Below are 21,315 nucleotides of genomic sequence, written 5' to 3' on the forward strand. Positions count from 1 at the left end.
TCATAAACACAAAAACATAACAATGCTCAATACTTTCAGCGTCATAAGATTTTCCCACTTAATTTAACTAAGATAAACTAGAACCAGCTGATTGCATCCTTTTGAAATACTGTTTTTCCATGAGGAGATGCTGCAAGAAAGACACATATGGCATGCTATTTCATAAACACTTGTTGTATAAGCATTTATACACAAAGATATATAACTGCTTCATACATAGATATATAAATGTTTCACACATACACTCTACATATTTTGACACGTTTTCCTGATATTAAGCTGGTATTCCAGTTGGATCTAAGATCTATCTGTAGTGAATCAGCAACAGCATTGGAACTTCCTGAAAACTTTAAGTTCCTTGAGACTGTGTTAACAAAATGTGTTCTCTTCATACGAATGTAAAAGTAAATCATTCATCATCATCAATGTTTAAGGTCCACTTATCCATGCCTGCATGCAGCAATCAGAATTTATTGGGCTTCCAAACAAGATAATATTTCATATTTCATGGAAGAGACTGGGAATGAACAACATCACTTGTATGATGGTGATGCACATTTACATGGACTCACACACATATATGCATATATATATATATATATATATATATATATATATATATATATATATATATATATATATATATATATATATATATATATATATATATATGTATGTATGTATGTATATATTTATTATACACACACGCAACAAGCTTCTTTCAGTTTCTGTCTATCAAATTCATTCATATGGTTTTGGTTGGCCTGAGTTTATAGTAGAAGACACTTGTTCAAGGTACCATGCAATGAGACTGAATATGAGACCTCATGTTTGGGAAGCAAGCTTCTCAACCACACAGTCAAGCCTGCACCGTTGTAGTTGGTAATTTGTGTAGCTTATCCACTTTTAGCATGGAAAGCGGACGTTAAACGATGATGATGATGATGATAAATGTCTAATATATTCTATTTCTTTCTATTCGTCCACATCCATTGTAAATCTAGCATAACACTGTATTCATGTAATTCTTCAATTGTAACATTCCATTTAATTTATATAAGCTACTTGTTATATCTATGTACCAAGCTTATACTATTCAGGTTATTCTATATTTAACAATATTTTACTTCTACCAAAATATTTATAGCTATAAACAAACTATTATTTCTTCTTTTTATTCTAACCATCCATTAGTATTCAATCCTCTTACATGCTTTCAATACATAATGCAACATTCACATCTACAATTTGCCTCAATCATTATGCAACTTATATGCAACCAAAATGATTGTTTAAATATATTTTGTATTTGTTTTCTCATATTAACAGAGTATAGCATTTTGCAAATGAATTAGTGAAGTAAAATATCTTAGAGCAGGATACACCTACTTCTTGCCATTAACTCCTTAATTTTGATAATGAAATTATTTTCAACACAGCAGACTAAGATAAGCTGAGTTATGAATTTTTTACCTTGAAGCACAGTACAACACAAGGTTTAAACACAATATTTCAGCATCGCAACCTCGCAACCAATGTGTCATTAATTATATATGTTTATTAAACAAAACAAAATTAAATTACATTCTTTTATGATTACCATTCAGACTTCTGCTTTTTTACATTTAAGATCAAAGTCGAAATTAAAACAGTTATATTCAAGGAAGTTATAAATAATATATTCTCACCTCTTCATCCATATCATATTCTATTTCTTCATCCAATTCCTCTGATGATTTCTCAATGTATCGATAATAGGACAGAGGCCTAGGACGAACATTCGACGGTTTTACATAGTCTTCAACAACTTTGAATTGGGCTTCTGGTAATTTAATAGCAACATGTCCATTGCTCACCTCCTTTTTTAATTTTTGATTTTCAGGGTGTTTATTGTTATTCACCTTTTGGGGTGATTTTTCACCTTTTTCTTCCTTCTCAGCATTGCTCTGGTTGTCAATCTCATCCTGTGAGATAATTTCCAAAGGCTCATAAATATTGATGCGATGAACCTTTCCTTCTAAGTCCACTTCCACCAATCTCTGTGCATCAGCGTAAGATAGTGTGTCTCTGGATTGAGTCCGGAAAAACTCAGGAGGTGTTGGCGACCTTCGATTAGCCCGATGGTGCCATTTATTCTTACGCTTTGCTTTCTTGTTGGAGTGAGTAGGAGGCACAACATTTTCTGGGTTTTCATGATCAAAATTATATAAATGAAATTGGATACCACAGAAACTTTTATAGACACGACCACAATCTTTCACTGGGCATTCATAAGGTGGTTTTGTGGCCTTTAAGTTTTGTACGTAAGTTTTCACATCAAAATCAAAAACCATGTTTGTGTATCAGTCTCCATTTCATTAATAACGCAAATTCCTAACAATGGCAAACATTGATCCAACTGGAAACAACCTGCAATAGAAATTATAATGAAATCAATAAGTTAATAATGACTCGTGTAAAACATCTATAATATTGAAGCAATAATAATCTAGAAAAGTTACTAACATACAAAACTATGGTTGCATGCTAAATATTTGAAGTAACTAGAAAACAAAAATAGAAAATAGCTCTAAGTAGTTAATTTTTCAATCGACAAGATATGCTGCCTTTGTTTCAACTAATTTAAAATCAATGAAGAATTTAGTAAAACAACTGTCGTTATTAAACTACATTTTGGAGCCTGGTGTTGCCATCCAGTTTCACCAGTCCTCAGTCAAGTCGTCCAACCCATGCTAGCATGGAAAGCGGACGTTAAACGATGATGATGATGATGATGATTTTGGATCATCATTGTCATCATTTAATGTTCATTGTCCATGTTGGCATGGGTTGGACAGTGACCAGAGCTGACAAGCTGGGGCGGGGTAAGCCATCTGACACATCTTTAATTTCCAGTTCCTTTGCAATTATGCTTTAGTATCATGCCTCAAGTACCAGCAATGTGGTCAGAAAAAATTCAGGCAATGAAAGACAGTACATCTATGATAAAATACAAACTCATAACCTGTTAGTCAACAATCTAACTTGGTTAATGAAATTTCTGACTGAGTATAAAGTTAATTTTACAATGGAGGGTTAATATTGTCAAATGAATCAACTAGTTTAGAGAGGAAGAATTTCTATTGTTACCAAACTTTTCAGTGTCTCCATTACCAACAAGGCTAATCTCTCTGAACCCCTTACAAACTATTGACCAATTGCTCTCACTTCCAGCATTTCAAAAGTTAAAGTAAATGATTACAACACCTTCTTAGTGACTATCGGATCAACTACAGACTTGTTGCACTAAACATCAACAAAGCTTTACCTAAAGTTGTCCTACAGTCTACATCCACTTCTGATTCCTTAGACTGGAGTCTTCCTGCAACATATGCCAATGGGATTCTCTTTGACTCACAATTTACTAACTCTGGTATATTCCAAAGTTTGGTTATGGTCTACCCCACATTTCATTCTGTACATTATGGAAATACTTTACCACAAATGGTACAACCATTCACTCTTCATTAACCTGCACGCACAGCTTCAACACCATATGCAAGACATACACTGCTTTCATAAACAAAGGCTTTGAGAACATTTTTCAATCGGGAATCTTTTAACAACACTAAGACACATACCAAGAAAATGGACTTTACCTCACTAGCTATTCACAAACAACACAAATAAACCTTGAAAGTAATTGTTAATCTTTGATGATCACACATGGTAACCCCACATGTATGACATTACCTAAATCACATAACAAAAATTAGGAAACCTTATCAGAATTAGAAAATCTTGATCAGTTGCTGACCTACAAAGCTCAACTAAGATTACTCACATAGAGGAAACTGTTGCTGTACAACATATATGGATACAGGGATCAAAATGAAGGCTATTTGACTAGCTGACAATCATTTACTTACAACATGCTACAACCACAAGATGTCAGACACAAAATTTCCCTTTTGCTTTTTCTAAAGAGTGAAAGCAAGTAAAATATAGTTTAATTTTTTATATCTTTAGCTGTTCTGTCATTTTTTATTGGGTTTTCTCCTGGCATGCAAATAAAGATTTCAGTAGCTTTTACAATTAAAATAAGCTAACTGTAAGTTTATTTTCCTCAGTTCATAAAATGAACATTTACGGTTACTATGGAATTAAATTAAAACCAAAGTTTTCATAATTAACTCTAAAGTTGTATAATAATAAATCTGAAATTAATATAGTTTACAATTTAAACATAAATTGAAATATCTCTTTCAAATTATACTACCTTTCCACTGATTTTAAAAATCAATCATACTAAGAATTTATCTAATTCCATTTGATCTTATACTTGAATTAAAGAAACTATTTCCTACAAAGTTGCTTTCCTGTGTAGATTATTGAAACACAAGAATAACTGAATAAATTAGTGGAGGTGAATCATATAACATTATTTCTTCAATGATCAACTAACTGTCATTAAGATATGCTGTATAAATTTTCATACTGACATACAACCAACTCCACAGTGTCCTGTGATGGAGTTGGAACTGTCATAGTTGTAAAAAGTATCTCACAATAATTATTTTGGTTATAGTCATTTTTTTAAAATAATAGATTGACGAAATCATGGTGACTTGTATCACATTCTACTCTTGTAGTCCACACACACACACACACATACAATGCATTCAAAGTTGACTTGCTACTTTTTGCCAGTTTGCAAAGAAGGTGCTGCCTTAGGTCAAGGACACTTATAAGTAAGAAATGAAAATATGTTGCACTCATTTGAGTTTCACATTAACTGAAAATATCTAATTTACTGAAGACTTTTGTTTACAGAGAAAAATTGAATTAATCACTGCAGCAGTGTTTTGTCTGATATACAGCTTCAGAATATTAAATGGCATTTAAATGGTTTCATACTCTATTTGACAATAATAATGAATGCTATGTGGGTGACTAAAACAGTCTTTTATCTTTTACTCTTCAACTATGTCATTTACTGAATCATTGAGTGTAATCTTGAGAAAATTGTGGATGTCACTGTGAGATGAGATTTCATCTGACCTTTACTATGCTGACAACCTCAACAATAATTGACAACTACATGAGTATCCAATCACTCACTGAACATCTTAGTGTGTATACCTCACATGTTTGTGTGAAAATCAATGCAGCCAAGACAAAAATGGCATCCATCATATCCAATGGCAATACATAGCTTCTCAACAATAAAACATCTACTCTTTGTATTGGATGTGTGTATATACTTTCAGTATTTTTTACTGGATTCATGCTGGGACACTGCCCTGAAGGGTTAGTCAATCATAGTGATTCATTCCGAAAGGACTTCTCTGGCCCTACCATTAATTAGTCAGATTTACAATCCATTAATCTTCTTAGCCCACTATTCCTGAGAGGGTCAAGGAAACAGAGTCCTCAGGCACCTCCTCCTTAGAGTCTTATCAGAAGCAAGTGTCATTAAATTTTCTGATTGGGTTTCCAAGTATGACCAACTGAGACCATGGATATTATCCAGCCATCTCCTGCCAACTAGCCCAGCTTGAAGAATCCATCTAGAGATTCTTTCTGGTGACTTTCTAATCAAGTATCCATAGTACTGGAGATGTGATCTCTCAATGCAGAGAAATAATGGCATGATCTGATCTCTAAGCTAAGCATCCTGTTGAATAATATTACTCTGGTGATCCTTCAGAGGAATCCCATTTCAGCTGCTTGTATTCACAACTGTACTCTTTCAGTCAGTAAACCTACAAAGGATCCAGGTTGATTATGTTAACCTTTTAGCATTCAAACTGCCCATATCCGGCCAAAATATTTTACCTGTTTTATCTTCAAATAAGCTAAGTTGTGTCTCTTACATTAATAACTCTGGGCTGTATAAATTTTCATACTGACATACAACCAACTCCACAGTGTCCTGTGATGGAGTTGGAACTGTCATAGTTGTAAAAAGTATCTCACAATAATTATTTTGGTTATAGTCATTTTTTTAAAATAATAGATTGACGAAATCATGGTGACTTGTATCACATTCTACTCTTGTAGTCCACACACACACACACACATACAATGCATTCAAAGTTGACTTGCTACTTTTTGCCAGTTTGCAAAGAAGGTGCTGCCTTAGGTCAAGGACACTTATATGGTGCCCTATGGGCAGTATGTTAAGTTGACTAATTCATCCTTCACTTCCTGAGTTAATTACTTCTGTCAGTTTTATCACTGCTCAGATGATGCCTCTGTCAATATTTATGTACTCTTGAACCAAGAGAATCTTACAATTTTGTCTACTCCAATGAATCCCTGGAATATTGGTAATGCAGTTATCTTGCCTTGTTCCAGCACACACCAGATTGACTCAATCAACAAAGTACCTAACACAATGCACAAGACTATATTTGCAGAGCTTTTAATGAACAGCCAGAATCAAAGCTGAAGAAGAGACGTTCTATGCATCAGGATAGCAATATGATTCAGCTATTGCTAAACAGATTATCCATGTATCAATTATCCTAAGAGGGTTATTTTCAACTGCATGTCATGCTTCTTGCACATTCTAATGCTGATGTAGTGACTAACTTTTGGAAAGTTGTATTTTTGAATCCAACTAGTGCAAAGCAGTTCTGTCTTCTCATTAGATAAGAAGCATCCCACCAATACACATTCTGTCCAGATAAGTTGATTACATGCAGGTGTTTTCACAAATATTTACAAGATTGCTGGGATTCAATTTCCTGTAACAGAGCTGAATTTGTGTTCATTCCCATCAGAAAAAGCATTCCAAGAAATGTAATATAATGAAGGTGGTGTTGCCCTATTAATGTCCATACTTTGTTTTGTAAACTTTTTGTGAGGATGACCACAAAGTTGAAGAAACTACTCAACAAGCTTTGTTGCTTAACACAAGGTTTTTGTAGAATCCACATCACAAACGAAAGCACTGATGCAACTACATATCTTCACTACTGCTCAGAATCAATAGATGTTCATATCATTTCGATCACTGGTGTGTACAGATGACACTGAAATTTCACTCATTATTTTCTCCAAGTCAAAACTCTCCATCCTTAATTAAATCATTAATAAAGAAATCATTAATAAATAATATCACTGATTTCTAAGTCTTTGCTTAGTGTCATTACCATGACACTCAAAAATTGAAGGAATAAAAAATCTGAATTCACTCAAACAATAAATGTATACAATACAAACAGAGAAATCCTCTGACAGGATGTTCTTTCTAAAATGAAGCTAAATTTCGTTTCTTGCATAGAAAAGTCCTTCATTCCTGTTTTACAAACCCAAGCAATGGTTGTAATTACTTGCAATAAAGAACTGGGTTAATGTTTGTGTTGCCAGCAATCTTCTACTGAATGAATATTTGCCTTGCCATTATTTCAGCCGTTTTCTATTTTGTAGGTATCAAAGACCAGAATAGCCTCATCAAAAACTACTATCAAACTGAACAGCCTGTCATTGAATTGTTGTCAAGATCTCTAGCTGTGGTGGTTGTCTCAGATTTCTTTTCCATCAGTTGGTACAAAGAATATTTCATTCACAATGGCAAGCATGCTGAAGATGTTTCTGCTGCACAAACATGTTCCTCAAATATTGGTGCCTTGTGCATTTTGAAAATTTCCTGATATAAACATGGCATTGTTCTGCTTCCTGATACCTGTAGAAACCGATTCATTCAGTAAAATACACACTATAATTTTCTGGCCACTTTTGTCCACATTCGGAATTTCTACAAACATCTATCATGAAGGAGTGAAGTTAATCCCCTTCTGCATCAAAGGAGGGATTCCCACTTAATGTCATACTCTTAGTTGTATCTCAAGGTGTTTTTGTGGTGTATGAGTAAGGACATTAAACTGTTGAGAGGCATGAAAACTCTAGTGCGAAGGTTCTCAACCCATTTTGGCCAAAGGCCCCCTTTTGACTCTTGGAGTCATATATCCACCCCCACCCCACGAAAATATTTTCATTTTTCAATATACTACTTATTTTGATATCAGCAGATAATGATTAAAAAATAAAGGACGTCATTTTACACATGTGCTTGTACGCAATTGGGAGTACAAATGTACAAATTGAAATGCAAAAGAAATGAAATAATGAATTGAAAGTTTGGTAATTACGTTTATTTCCACCATGCAACACTTTTGAGATCAACATGTTGTCTATCAAAAGAGTACTCTTTGGTACAAGAGAGCCCCTTTCCTCCAAAATGCCCCCCTTGAGCTCCAAATGCCCCCAGCCCCCCCGGGGAGGGGGGTCATATAGCCCCTGTTGAGAACCTTTGCTCTAGGGTATCCAGTAAGAATTGTTGCCACATGTTAACATTATTGGAAGTATCAACTAACCAAGAGTCATCCTCTTTAGTTGTTTGCATGTATGGTCAGTACCAATGGAGACAAATGGTATCTTATTCTTCATGACATCTTCCTGTCAGGCCTGAATTTTGGATGACTTCTCTTCAGCTCCTAAAATACTACAAGTGGAGTCCTTGTTTCTGGAAACATAACTAGGCAAAGTGAATGAAGAGTTTATTGGTCAGAAGATATTATCCTTTTTATATCACTTAGGAGCACATATGCTCCTGATAGCACTGACCACATAATAGATAAAAAGGCCTAAAAGTGTAAAAAAATGTTAGGATTAGAAATCTAATAATGCTTCCAGTGGTTTTTTTTTAACCCAGAAAACACAGGATTAGCCTATTTAATTATGTTGCTAGGGTAACTAAAGCTGAGATTGTGCAAACAATGTATTTTTTTGGTAGACATATTGAAAATCCAAAATAACAGTGTTGGTAAAAGGTGTTGCTGAACTTGACATCAACATAGCATTCAACGGTGTCTGGCACACAATACTTGCCCTCTAATGGCTCCAACTTGTCTCTTAGATCTGAGACAAATGAAAGGCAAATTGAAATCCAGCAGGATTTGAACTAAGCACATAAAAGAATCTAAGTGTAGCCAGACATTTTGTCCAGTACTCCACTGATTCTACCACTTCACCACCTTAATGATAATAATTGTTTCTAATTTAGGCACAAGGACAGCAATTTTGAGAGAAGGAACAAGTTGATTACATCAGCCTTAGCATTTAAATAGTACTTATTTTACAAACTCTGAAGGATCAAAGGCAAGTAGACTTTGGTGGGATTTGAATTCAGAATATAAAGAACTAGAATGAATACTGCAAGGCATTTTTCTCACTACACAAATGATTCTGCAAATCCATTTCACTCTTTTTCCTTCTGAATGCTGATCAACAGTTAGATATCAACAAATTAGATGATAGATTATTTCAATGTGATCAGTCATGATTATCTTCCATTTGTGAAATATTAACATAAAAATCAAAATACCCATATTACCAAATTTACTAAGTCATCATCTAAAATACAGAACCTATGCACTTTACATATACAATATGCAAACTGAACTTTTTTAACCATAATACAAAGACAAAAATTAAAAGACACATTACCATCTGACAGTTCTATATTTAAGAGATGAGGGATTATGTACATTATTTACATTTGAAAGATATTTGTCCTCATCTTGTTTGTTGTTAACACGTTTCGGCTGATATACCCTCCAGCCTTCATCAGGTGTCTTGGGGAAATTTCGAACCATAGGAATCAGAACCCAAGTTCGAAATTTCCCCAAGACACCTGATGAAGGCTGGAGGGTATATCAGCTGAAAGGTTGTGTTAACAACAAACAAGATGAGGACAAATATCCGTCAAATGTAAATAATGTACATTACTATCTGTGTGATTTGTGGAAGGAAATGTTTGAGTCATTCCGGCCTGGTCAGCCATTATAGAATTCACAGGAATCAACCTATTGTAAATTGTGATATGGTTATTGTTCACAAGAGAACATGTGCAACCTGTGGAAAGGTGTGCCTCTCAGTTGGAGAATTGAAAAGGCATGTCAAAAGAGTATATACTGTGGCACCTGTTCCTTCTGCCAGCCAGCACAGCTATGCATTATGCAATAGAATGTGCAAATCTTTGGCCAGGCTCAAGAGTCATACAAGGGCCTAGCATTGCATCAACAATGACTCATTTAAGTGATTCTTTCTAGCAACTATGGCTTCGCTCATATATGAGAAAGCAGCTAATATATATCTTTTATTTCTTTTAATATATATCTTTTATTTCTTTTACTGGAGCACCGCTTTAGTCGAGAAAATCGACCCCAGAGCTTATTCTGTGTAAGCCTAGTACTTATTTTATCAGTCTCTATTCCCGAACCGCTAAGTTACGGGGGTCGTAAACACACCAGCATCGGTTGTCAAATGATGTTGGGGGGACAAACACGGACACACAAGCATATACACACACACACATATATATACATATACGACAAGCTTTTTCCAGTTTCCGTCAACCAAATCCACTCACAAGGCTTTGGTCGACCCGAGGCTATAATAGAAGACACTTGCCAAGGTGCCACACAGCGGGACTGAACCCATGACCATGTGGTTGGTAAGCAAGCTAGTTACCACATAGCCACTCCTGTGGCTGATGCAAATGATGATGATTTTATATATATATATATATATATATATATACATATATATATATATATATATATATATATATATATCATCATCATCATTTAACGTCCGTTTTCCATGTTGGCATGGGATGAACAGTTTGACTGAGATCTGGAAAGCCAGCAGCTGCACCAGGCTCCAAACTGATCTGGCAGTGTTTCTACAGCTAGATGCCCTTCCTAACGCCAACCACTCTGAGAGTATAGTGGGTGTTTTTTACATGCTACCGGCACAGGAGCCAGTCAGTGGGTACTGGCATCAGCCACGTTCAGATGGTGCCTTTTACATGCCACCGGCATGCGAGCCAGTCAGGCGGCCCTGGTATCAACCACATTTGGATGGTGCTTTTTACATGTCACAGGGACAGGAGTTAGTCAAGGGAACACTGGTCACAGCTACGATTTTGGTTTTACTTGACTCAACAGGTCTTCTCAAGCATAACATATCGCCCAACACATCGAGGATACTCTTAAATGGGCTGGACATGCAACACTAGCATCAGCCATGGCTGCAATCTCACTTTAGTTGCTGGGTGTTCTCAATCACAGCATAATCTCCAAAGGTCACAGTCTCCTGTCATTGCATCTGTGAGGCTCAATGCTCAAAGGTCATGCTTCACCACCTCATCCTATGTCTTCCTGAGTCTATCTCTGCCACAGTTAGGGTGTGGCACTTCCTCACACAGCTGACCTCATCCATATGTAACACATGATCATACTAGTAGTTGTCTTGCTTGCACACCACATTTGATGCTTCTTATGTCCAACTTTTCTCTCACAGTGCTCACACTGTCATTTATGAACACTGACATTACATCACACTATCGTGTATGCACACATCATCATCATTTAATGTGTTTTCCATGCTGGCTAGCCAGAGAACTACACAAGGCCTTTCTGTCTGCTTTGGTATGGTTTCTATAGCTGGATGCCCTTTCTAACACCAACAATTTCACAGAGGGTACTGTGTGCTTTTTATATGACACCAAAACCAAATAGCTTGCAAGAAAAGACTCCTGAGTGGGAGGGGCAGTATTATTGAGGAAGATGGCTTTGTGCAGTTTAGAGGGATAGAAATAGGTGTCTTGCTATAGAGAAGGTACTTGGCTGCCCCAGTTGGAAAAGAAAGGAGAGAAAAGAGAGAGACAGAAAGATGGACAGAGTGAGAGAGAAAGATGATGGTAGAGATATGGCAGTACATATCCTCAAGGTACAGTGGGAGGTGAATATATGTGATACAGAAGATTGAACAGGGTGAATAGGCAAGAGGGAATGAGAGGGATGTTTCATAAGAGTATGAAGGGAGATGGTCAGAGATAAGAGGTGACTGTAGCAATTGATTGTTTAAGATATAGGAGAGATTCAGGGGGTTATGATAGATATATGAGGGTGCTGAGTGTAATTGTGTGCAGATAAGCAAGTGAAAGAGAGTGGAGGTGCATGCCGCAGGTGGTGACAAAAGGGCCTCTTGCTCAGAGTAAAAGCCAGACTGTATGACGCATGTGTACGAACAGCCATGCTACATGGCAGTGAACCATGGGCCATGACTGCTGATGACATATGTAAGCTTGCAAGGAACGAAGCCAGTATGCTCCGCTGGATGTGTAATGTCAGTGTGCATACTCGACAGAGTATAAGTGCCTTGAGAGAAAAGTTGGACCTTAGAAGAATTAGATGTGTTGTGCAAGAGAGACGACTGTGCTGGTATGGTCATGTGGTACGAATGGATGAGGATAGCTGTGTGAAAAAGTGTCACAACCTAGCGTTTGAAGGAAACTGTGGAAGAGGTAGACCCAGGATGAGGTGGTGAAGCACAACCCTCAAACATTAGGCCTCACCAAGGCAATGACTAGTGACCGAGACCTTTGGAAATATGCTGTGCTTGAGAAGACCCGGTAAATCAAGTGCAGTGGTGTAACCAGCCCACTTAGGCATACCTTTCTTTCATTGGACACTAAACTCTGCTTGTGAAGACCTGTTGAGGCAAGTGAAATCGGAATCAAATTCGATGACAGCACTGCATGACTGGCATCCGTGCTAGTGGAGCGCTAAGAACACCATCCAAGCGTGATCGTTACCAGGGCCGCTGACTGGCCCCCATTCCAGTGGCACATATAAAGCACCATTCAAGCGTGATTATTACCAGCATCGCCTTACTGGCACTTGTGCCAGTGGTACGTGGAAAACAACATTCGAGCGAGGGCATTGCTAGTGCCACAGGGTTGGCTCCTGTGCAGGTGACACATAAAAACACCATTTAAGGTAGCAGTACTGGCAACGGCCACTCATGCCGGTGGCACATAAAAGCACCCACTACACTCTCAGAGTGGTTGGCATTAGGAAGGGCATCCAGCTGTAGAAACTCTGCCAGATCAGATTGGAGCCAGGTGCAGCCATCTGCCTCACCAGTCAAACTGTCCAGCATGGAAAGCATGGAAAGCGGACGTTAAACGATGATGATACATACTTTTATTCTTTTACTTGTTTCAGACATTTGACTGTGGCCATGCTGGAGCACGCCCTTGGTGCTATATATCCCTCACAGTAATTTATGCACAACTCTACATACAAATTATTTTTTTACTATTGAAATGCTTAATCACAATTTTATAAGTTGTTAAAATTTCTGCTGTCAACGATGCAGTTAAAACTTTCAGATATTCTCAGAATGTCAGAGTGACCTTATCAATAAAATATGGTCAGGAAATATCTGCTGGATATATTTGGGATATTGCTTAAGCTATAGCGAAGAATATCAGAAATTGCCCTGAGTTTACCACAAACTGCAGTGCTTCAAAGGGTTCAGAGAGTAAGTGGTAAAAAACAAAAAACAATTTAATAAGGAATTTCCAACACATTTCTTTACTTTATGTTGCTTCTTTGATTACTTCGCGATTTTTAAACAAATTGATCAGAGATTTGTCATCACTTGCAGATCAAAAATAGATACTTGACCTATATTTGAAGTAACACGTTCTTGAACTCATTAAAATAATCGAATAAAACACAAACTGTCATTTGATAATCTACTTTTGTGTTCTAGCTTTCATTTTCTTCAGTTGAGCCAAAAGTCATATTTGTTGTCAGAAAAGCACTCACCATTTAACTACTTTTAAGCTAGTCGCTTGATCAAGCTTTTAGCATACCAAATAATTTCCGTAGTGAAAAATATCCAATAAAAGCAGAATTCTAATTTAATGCTTTTCATCAACATTTTAACATCTGTCTTTCCATGCTGGTAGCATGTACTGAACAGGTCTGCTGTTTAATATATTGACTATTTCTGGGAAACGATCAACCAACCAGTCTAGACCCTACTTTCATATGCCAAGCGCGTTGTTTCTGAGTACGTCAATTAATTTTACACGCCCCAGTTAACCGAGTTGCAGAAATATGCACCTTGTTTCGATATACATGAGTCCCATTCAGATTTATCATTCTTCCATGTCATTTTGCGAAACAGGAGCTTAGCACTTGCCCTGAAAGAACTATTCTGGACCTAGGGAATATAGGAAAATATCATCAATATGAAGCAAGGCTGAAATTTTATATCATCTTGTTACCTTGAATAATCCCCGAGCATTTTGATCAATTTAAAACAAAGGTTCGGTTTGTTACCTCGGCTAATTTCCTAGCTACAAGAAGAAATGAAATAAATGCCCTAAAATGATGCAAATCATTACGTGAGATTATTATTCAGAAAAAAAAATTTCTGGATTTCAGCTTTTCAAATTACCCGGGAAAGTTGGAATATTGCATTTACAGCATTTATCGGTCGGTTACTAGGTTAGCCAGCAACACGTTAGTTGCAAAATGTTTACATATAATGTTAAAGATCTCCTCCGGTAACTGTGGTAGTATTGTTCAATTCTAATCAATTTTTCAAAACAAGTAACATCTCTCAGATATCAACGACATTTACTTAATTTGTAAAGTAAGAGACGTGGAAACTGGAAAGGAGGTTTGAATTCAAAAACAATGAAAAAACCAATGTCGACATTCAAAAAGAAACTTATCAATATTCCTCATTCAATGAACTAGATTTTCTTTATTTGTATATTGAAACCCAAACAAAAGTGTATAAATCATCAATTACATAAAAATTAATTGGAAGGAAAGAGAAGCGGAAACAACAGTTTAGTTTTATGAAAGAAAAGTTTTTGTTTTGCTTTTCCATGAACAAAAGTAGACGGCAAGGATATTTCAACAGCAACAAGGGAATAAATAAGACAAAGGATAACTGCAATATAATGTTCACAAAACGATTAGTTTCTATGTTCCCCCAATAGTTTCATAGGAAAATGAAAAATGAATCTTTAGTAGATATGTGTAAACAATATAAAAAAATACAATAAACTATAATATGTAAACAACAAAATCCGAAAGACAAAAGAAAACAAACAATTTCGCTCGATGAAATCGAACCATACCTAGATATATATTTATGAAAAAAATTTAAATGCAGGCATGAACTACAATAAACGGGGACAGAAGAGTTCATTTGTTAACTGAATTAATAGCACGGCATACGAGGATAACAATACCTATGTGAAAAGTGAGGAGGGGTATACAGCAGCTAAATGCAATTTCACCGTTAACTACAAACAAAATATAAACACCAGCAGTAAGAGGATAGACACATAAGGAGTAAAAGAGAAATATAAAACAAGAGAGAAACGCTTATAAATAATAATTCTTTAAAATTTACTGTACTAAAGAAACGATATAAAAACATAATTGCAAGACAGAAAAAGGCAGAAGTTATGGAAAGGGAGGGAAAGAGAGAAGTAAAACAGAGAGGAAATAGAAAGAGAAGGGAAGAAAGAAATGGGAAAACAGGAAAAACAAGAGTGAAGGAGGGGGGGGGGGGATAAGTAAAAATAAGGGAGGTAATAATTTGTAAACTGAAATTAATCTAATTACAAAAAAATAAACTTTTTCATCATATAGTTATATATACATACATACATATATATATAAACATACGATATTCAATTAGTGAAAAGAAATGTAATGCTGTTAAAATAATACGATCTGAATAATTTCAGTTAAAAACTAATACCGGTTTATTTATCGGACCGACTACATAAATTCAAGGGGGTAAAATATATAATTAGATATCGTTAGAACGATCGGGATATGTTAACAACAAATATAAGCCACTATACTGATCACTTATGTTAGAATATTTAATGAATATAGGTGTACACTTAAAAAGCACATCTATTAACTAAGCAACAATTTAACAGGAAGTGTTGAAACAACGTCAATATTTAAATATCCAACATGGCTTCTGGAAATCAAAAGCCAGAGAATGCAACGGATAAAGTAGATAATATAATGTAACAAAGCAGGAAGTTATTCTCAATTTGGAAATGTAAGATTATTCGGTAATAAAATGATAAATTGAACAAGCAATCTGAAATTTGAATAACGAACTGTGTACATTCAAATGCTCACAGAGAAAAATAGTTTGTACGAAACAAAGAAAAACCTACCACTTTTAGTGTTAAATCGTTTAGGTTCTTTCTTTCGGCTAAGGTATTCCAGATATTCATTTTAGTCTACAATTACAAAATTTTGATCATTGCGTGATGAAATATAATTAAATCGTTATTCTTAATTCAAAGTCGTTTCCAGAGGAAACAAATAGGAATCTGCTACTTCATCTGTGAACAGTACTGCGCATATGCATTAATAACTTCCGGTAAACTCAGGCTGGGCTCTTCTCATTACTTTTAACAAGCTGCTTAGTAGGCAAAATAACCTAAGATTTTCTTATTTACGAATTACTTTCGCTACTAATGTTTATAAATATATTTTGAACTATGGAAATGAGAATAATTAATAAACTGTACAACGGAATTTAGACATGTACTTACAACGTTATACAAAAATAATCATTTACAGTAGGAGTATGAGAAGAAGCGGGATCAGTTATGAAAAAATCCTTCAATAGCGTGATTATAGAGCGAGTGCTGTATCGGTTAATACAATGCATCTCTACTGGTACTACTTTTATTATTTCTCAGATCCTAGATAAACTTACGATTACTTATTGATACCATTAAAATGTACTTCCGATAGTGTTTAATAATATTTCATAAGTTGTTATCCTCCACCCCCTTTTTGTCTTATATTTATCAATAACTTTGAACTTTGGTAAGTTCCATTATGAAATTCTTTTAAAAGCACCGTTACAATGACCTTAAACTGAAACTGAATGGGGATTTTGTTGATTTTTAGATGTAAAAAAGAATAGTGGTTTTGATTTGTTTAGCTAATTATAAATTACAAGTGTTTTCTGTGGTTAGTAAATAAAATTAAAAAAAGCTAAGCGCGCGTTCAGTTTCCAGTGTTAAGTGGCGGTTAAAGTGCAAACTGAATATTGTCTTACAACTTTTTGAATACCGTCTCGATATATATTGATGTACATTTTAAAACTTTTAAATATAATTGATAATACTAATTAACCTTTTCGTTTGTTTTTTCCTAGATATTTTCTTTTACTATCAAAATTATTGGTTAAAATTAAATATTAAAAAACAGGTCTGATTTTTTTTTTAAATATGAAATACATAATTAGAATGTGAAACTCAGTTTTCGGTGTTTTTTTTTTAATGTTAAATTCTATAAATTCTGTTTTGTTTGAATATAGAAATATAATTTCCTGTATCATCACAAACCATCTGCAAGCAGTATAAATTTTTTTTTTTTTTTGATTACTTTGCAAAATAGGACAGGCCCGTAGTCTTTTCAAACTCTCCCAGAGCCTTAGTGTTATAGTGATCGTAGTTTTAATGCGGTTCATGTTCGTTCAATATCATAGCAGATAAGTATTTGGAGGGAAAACCTTGGCAAAGTACGCTCACAAACAGAAGTAGCTAAAGGTACGATGGATCGGATGATTTTAAACATTGTCGATGACATCTATATGAGAGGTGTGTACATAGAAGTAGTATAGACGTGAGCTGTATAGCATGGGTCTTGAACTTCAAATAAGCATGCCATTCTAATAGTAATAGAAAAGGTATATCACGACCGAGTGCTGTAAATGTTCCAAGCTAATATCTTGGCGAATGGCCATTTTGGCCATGGTGCATAAAAAATGTCAATGATAGGCTTCCCCTAGGGAGCGTATTTGTGAACTCATAATTTGAGCAGCTGTTCAGTGAGAGAATATATCGTCATTTCTTTGTCATAAAACTTTCTAAAATCTCGAATTTAAAGAGGTGTGTGGTGATTTTACTTGCGTGTTCGTGATTAGCGAGGGTGTCTTATGTGTGCATACGATGAAGTGTAGTTATTTGAATTTAATTTATTGAAATACGAAGTATTTACATAATGCGATGGGATTTCATCAGCACCCTAATACGTATAGCTGAAATGTGACAACGAGAAGTTCATTAATGACAATAAGAGAGTATTTAAATTATATAACTGAGCTTTAGAGCGAACCCTAGTCGATAGATTATAAATATCAGCATAAGCTGCAATGTGAGTGATTCATGATAGGTAGAGCTTGGTTACCATATTCTGCTATCCTTAACTTTATGTAAGGAAGAAGACTATCTTGCATAGGTATGAAACTATAAAGTCGACAGAAAGAACAGTTTTATGCTAGTGGAACTATAATAAATAGAATCGAAGTACTTATTTTATCGTTAATTTAATGAAAGGTAAAATTCATCTCTAGGAAATGAAATTCAGAAAAGTCAAACATCAATCTTTATAGTGGAAAACATCAAGTATGGCTCAATAGTTTCTCTGTCATCACTGACAGGAATAGACATAGCAATGGTAAAATATAAAAAAGTACAAACTTTTTTTATATATATTTTGCAAGGTGAAACACCTGATATTTTTTAATGAATTTCTCTCGAATCCAAGGAAACTGATAATGATTTGCATCGTGCAAAAGTAATACGAATATTTGAACACCAACTGATATTTGACCTTTCTCCAATGTGATGGTGGGGTGGCAAGCACTCATAATGGCTAATGCCAGATATCCTTGTAAAAGTTACCATATTGTAAAGGTAATTAACAAAAACAACATAGGAGGGACACGTTTTTACAAATATTGTATTGGTTTTACACAAAGAAAGGGGAAAGAGTTTTAACATTTCAGACACAAGTTCTTCATCAGGAGAGAAGTGATGTAGGAATATGAAAGGGAGAAAGTTGAAAAAAAAGAAAAAACAGGTGAGGGGTAAGAGGGCCAGGTCGGAATGCGATTCTATGGAAGGAAAGGACAGGTACACGTGCACATGTATGGGAGTGTATCATGTTTTGAAATGGGCATAAGTGGGATGAGTGCTGCTGTGTGGTGTACAGTTGTGAAAATACAGAAACATAGTGACATGGCTTAGTTGGGGTGTGTGTGAGAGGAAAACATGGAAGTAATGAGATTGGAATGGGTAAGTGTGCAGTAAAAGAGGAGGTGATAGAAGTCTATGTAAAAGTATGGGTGTGTGTGCGCCATCATAATGTAGAAGTTATGAAGAAAAGAGAGGAAGGTGGGTTGTAATACAAAACTGGTCCAAAAAATAGTTTTATGGGGGAAAAAAAATTATTGAATCACATGGAGAGGCAAAAGGGAGATGATAGAGGTGAACATAATGCGTATAAATGGAAGGAAGAAGAAAAAAGTTATAATGGTGAACAGTGAGTTCAGAGAAAGGAGGAAAATCAAAAAAAAATAGAGAAAATAATTGCAAAAATAAATAAAAATTCAATACTGGTGAAAAGTCCAAGAAGATATGTAACTGGTGCAATCACCAGGGGGAGTGAAAAAGAAATGTCTAAAATATGGTGAGGAGCTGATAATGGAAAATTAGCAAGGTGGTATACTTAGGCAACTGATAGCTGTGTAAATATGTGACAGAGGTTAAGGCATAGTGAAAGGGAGGAAAAAGAGCAAGTTTTGAGAGTCCAAAGATAGTGAAAGTGCTAAGTCCACAAAGAAGAGAAATCAGCCCCAGAGTTTTGTCTGAATGCATGGCTTGGAAGAGTCAGATAGGGGAAGGAAAATGACAAAGGAAAAAGAAATCTCAAACAGAAGAAAGGTAAAAGGATGAGAAGATTAGGACAAAGAAGAATGTGAGGGTATGTACATGAAGAAGAGAATTTAGACCAAAAGGCTTATATGTTTAGAGAGCATATATTATCATCACATGTCTACTTTCCATGCTGGCATGGGTTAGGGTGGTTTGACAGGAGCAAGTAATGCAGAGGACTGCACCAAGCTCCAATATCTGCTTGGTGATGTTAAAATTGTTTGAGAAAATTACTCAATGTTGTATTCAGGAGCGAAAGGAGTGGAAATCATAATGATTATGTGATACTATAGCAAAATCTATAAGGACTACATTGCACTATAGCAAATTCACTAAAAGAATACTGGACAATTTGAGAGTGATAATGACAAAGCTATAAGGAATGTGATGGTATCAGAGACAGTGACAGCAAAACTCAGATATTGATAAAAGTATTATCAAACAGATTACAAGACTTTGAAATATGGGTATACTGAAGGCATTTGAAAATATCATGGACACAAGATCAATGAAGAAGTAGTAAGAATAGCAAAATACAGAAAACCTCATTAATTACCATCAAATAAAAAAGTAAATAAAATATTTGGGGCAATGAATTATAAAAAATGGATTACAAAATCTTTTAATAGAAAGCTAAATGGGGAAAGGGAGAAGGGGAACCAACAATGACATAGATGGTTAATATCAAGAAATGGACAAACTTAAAATACAGTGAATATATTAAGGTGAGCATAAGGATATGCTGAGAGTGGACAGTACCTGATGGTGACGGTGATGGTGATAGCAGCAGTGGTGGTGGTGACAGTAATGTTGCATTGCATAATGTGTACATGTGCATTAACAGCATTTACATTCTCAGCAATCTCTTTTTACAAACAATATTGAAAAGTTTCAACAAGAAAAGCAAATAGTTAAGAGTGGTGAGCTAAAAAGAATCATAAATTTATTTAAATAAACGAGAAGGAAAAAAATCATTAATATCGGTTTCAAATTTTGGCACAAAGCCAGCAATTTTGGGAGGGGGTTAAATTGATTACATTGCCCTCAGTGCTCAACTGGCACTTAGTTTATCAACCCTGAAAGGACGAAAGACAAAGAAGAAGAAAAATCATTAATATTAATGACAATGTGTGTGTAATTTTAATTTACTAAATTTTTGGTAATGCTACATTATGTATATTTGCACTTACTTTTTTAAATGTTTGTCATAAAGCAGGTATCTCTGAACATTTCCCCATGTTCAGTCATTTTTTAATGTTTTCATGCCACTCAAATTTTCATTCACTAACACTAAATACTTCAGTTTTCATCTTTCACAAGACAAAGAGAACGGTTATTGTAGAGGCCAATACAAAAATAATATTTTCATCTATAGGTTGGAGAGCAGTACTCTGTTTCTGCTGCAGTTCTTAAGAGAGCATTAAGATAGTGAGAAAATCACTGGTAAGCTTTTGCATTTCTCTGAGCAGTTTCCAAAGAATAAATTTAGGTAATTGCTTGTTCTTGATTCAGTGAAGGGCTTACAAGGATTCTGTGTTGAATATGGTACTCTGAAGATCTCTAATATAGATTAATATATATAATGCTCTTCTCTGAATAGACATCATTTCTTTCAGCTTGAAATTTACAGTGTCTGGTAAGGTTGTGTGGAATTGTAATTTAACATTCAGTTTCTTCATATG

General features: G+C 35.2%; 1 protein-coding gene across 1 annotated transcript in view; it reads right to left on the reverse strand.

Annotated features, from left to right (window-relative positions):
• Window positions 1-16,265, reverse strand: part of LOC106883885 (peregrin) — a 103,887-nt gene extending 87,622 nt beyond the window's left edge. Inside the window, exons 1-2 of the mRNA XM_014935024.3 lie at window positions 16,073-16,265; window positions 1,689-2,409 (exon numbers count right to left, since the gene is read on the reverse strand). Coding sequence (XP_014790510.1) covers window positions 1,689-2,333 — 645 coding nt within the window. The 5' untranslated portion in view covers window positions 2,334-2,409; window positions 16,073-16,265. The remainder of the gene's footprint in view (window positions 1-1,688; window positions 2,410-16,072) is intronic.
• Between the last annotated feature and the right edge of the window lie 5,050 nt (window positions 16,266-21,315).

Source organism: Octopus bimaculoides, chromosome 1 (assembly GCF_046866305.1).
Source record: "Octopus bimaculoides isolate indiv1 chromosome 1, ASM4686630v1, whole genome shotgun sequence".
In the NCBI taxonomy this organism is placed as follows: domain Eukaryota; kingdom Metazoa; phylum Mollusca; class Cephalopoda; order Octopoda; family Octopodidae; genus Octopus; species Octopus bimaculoides.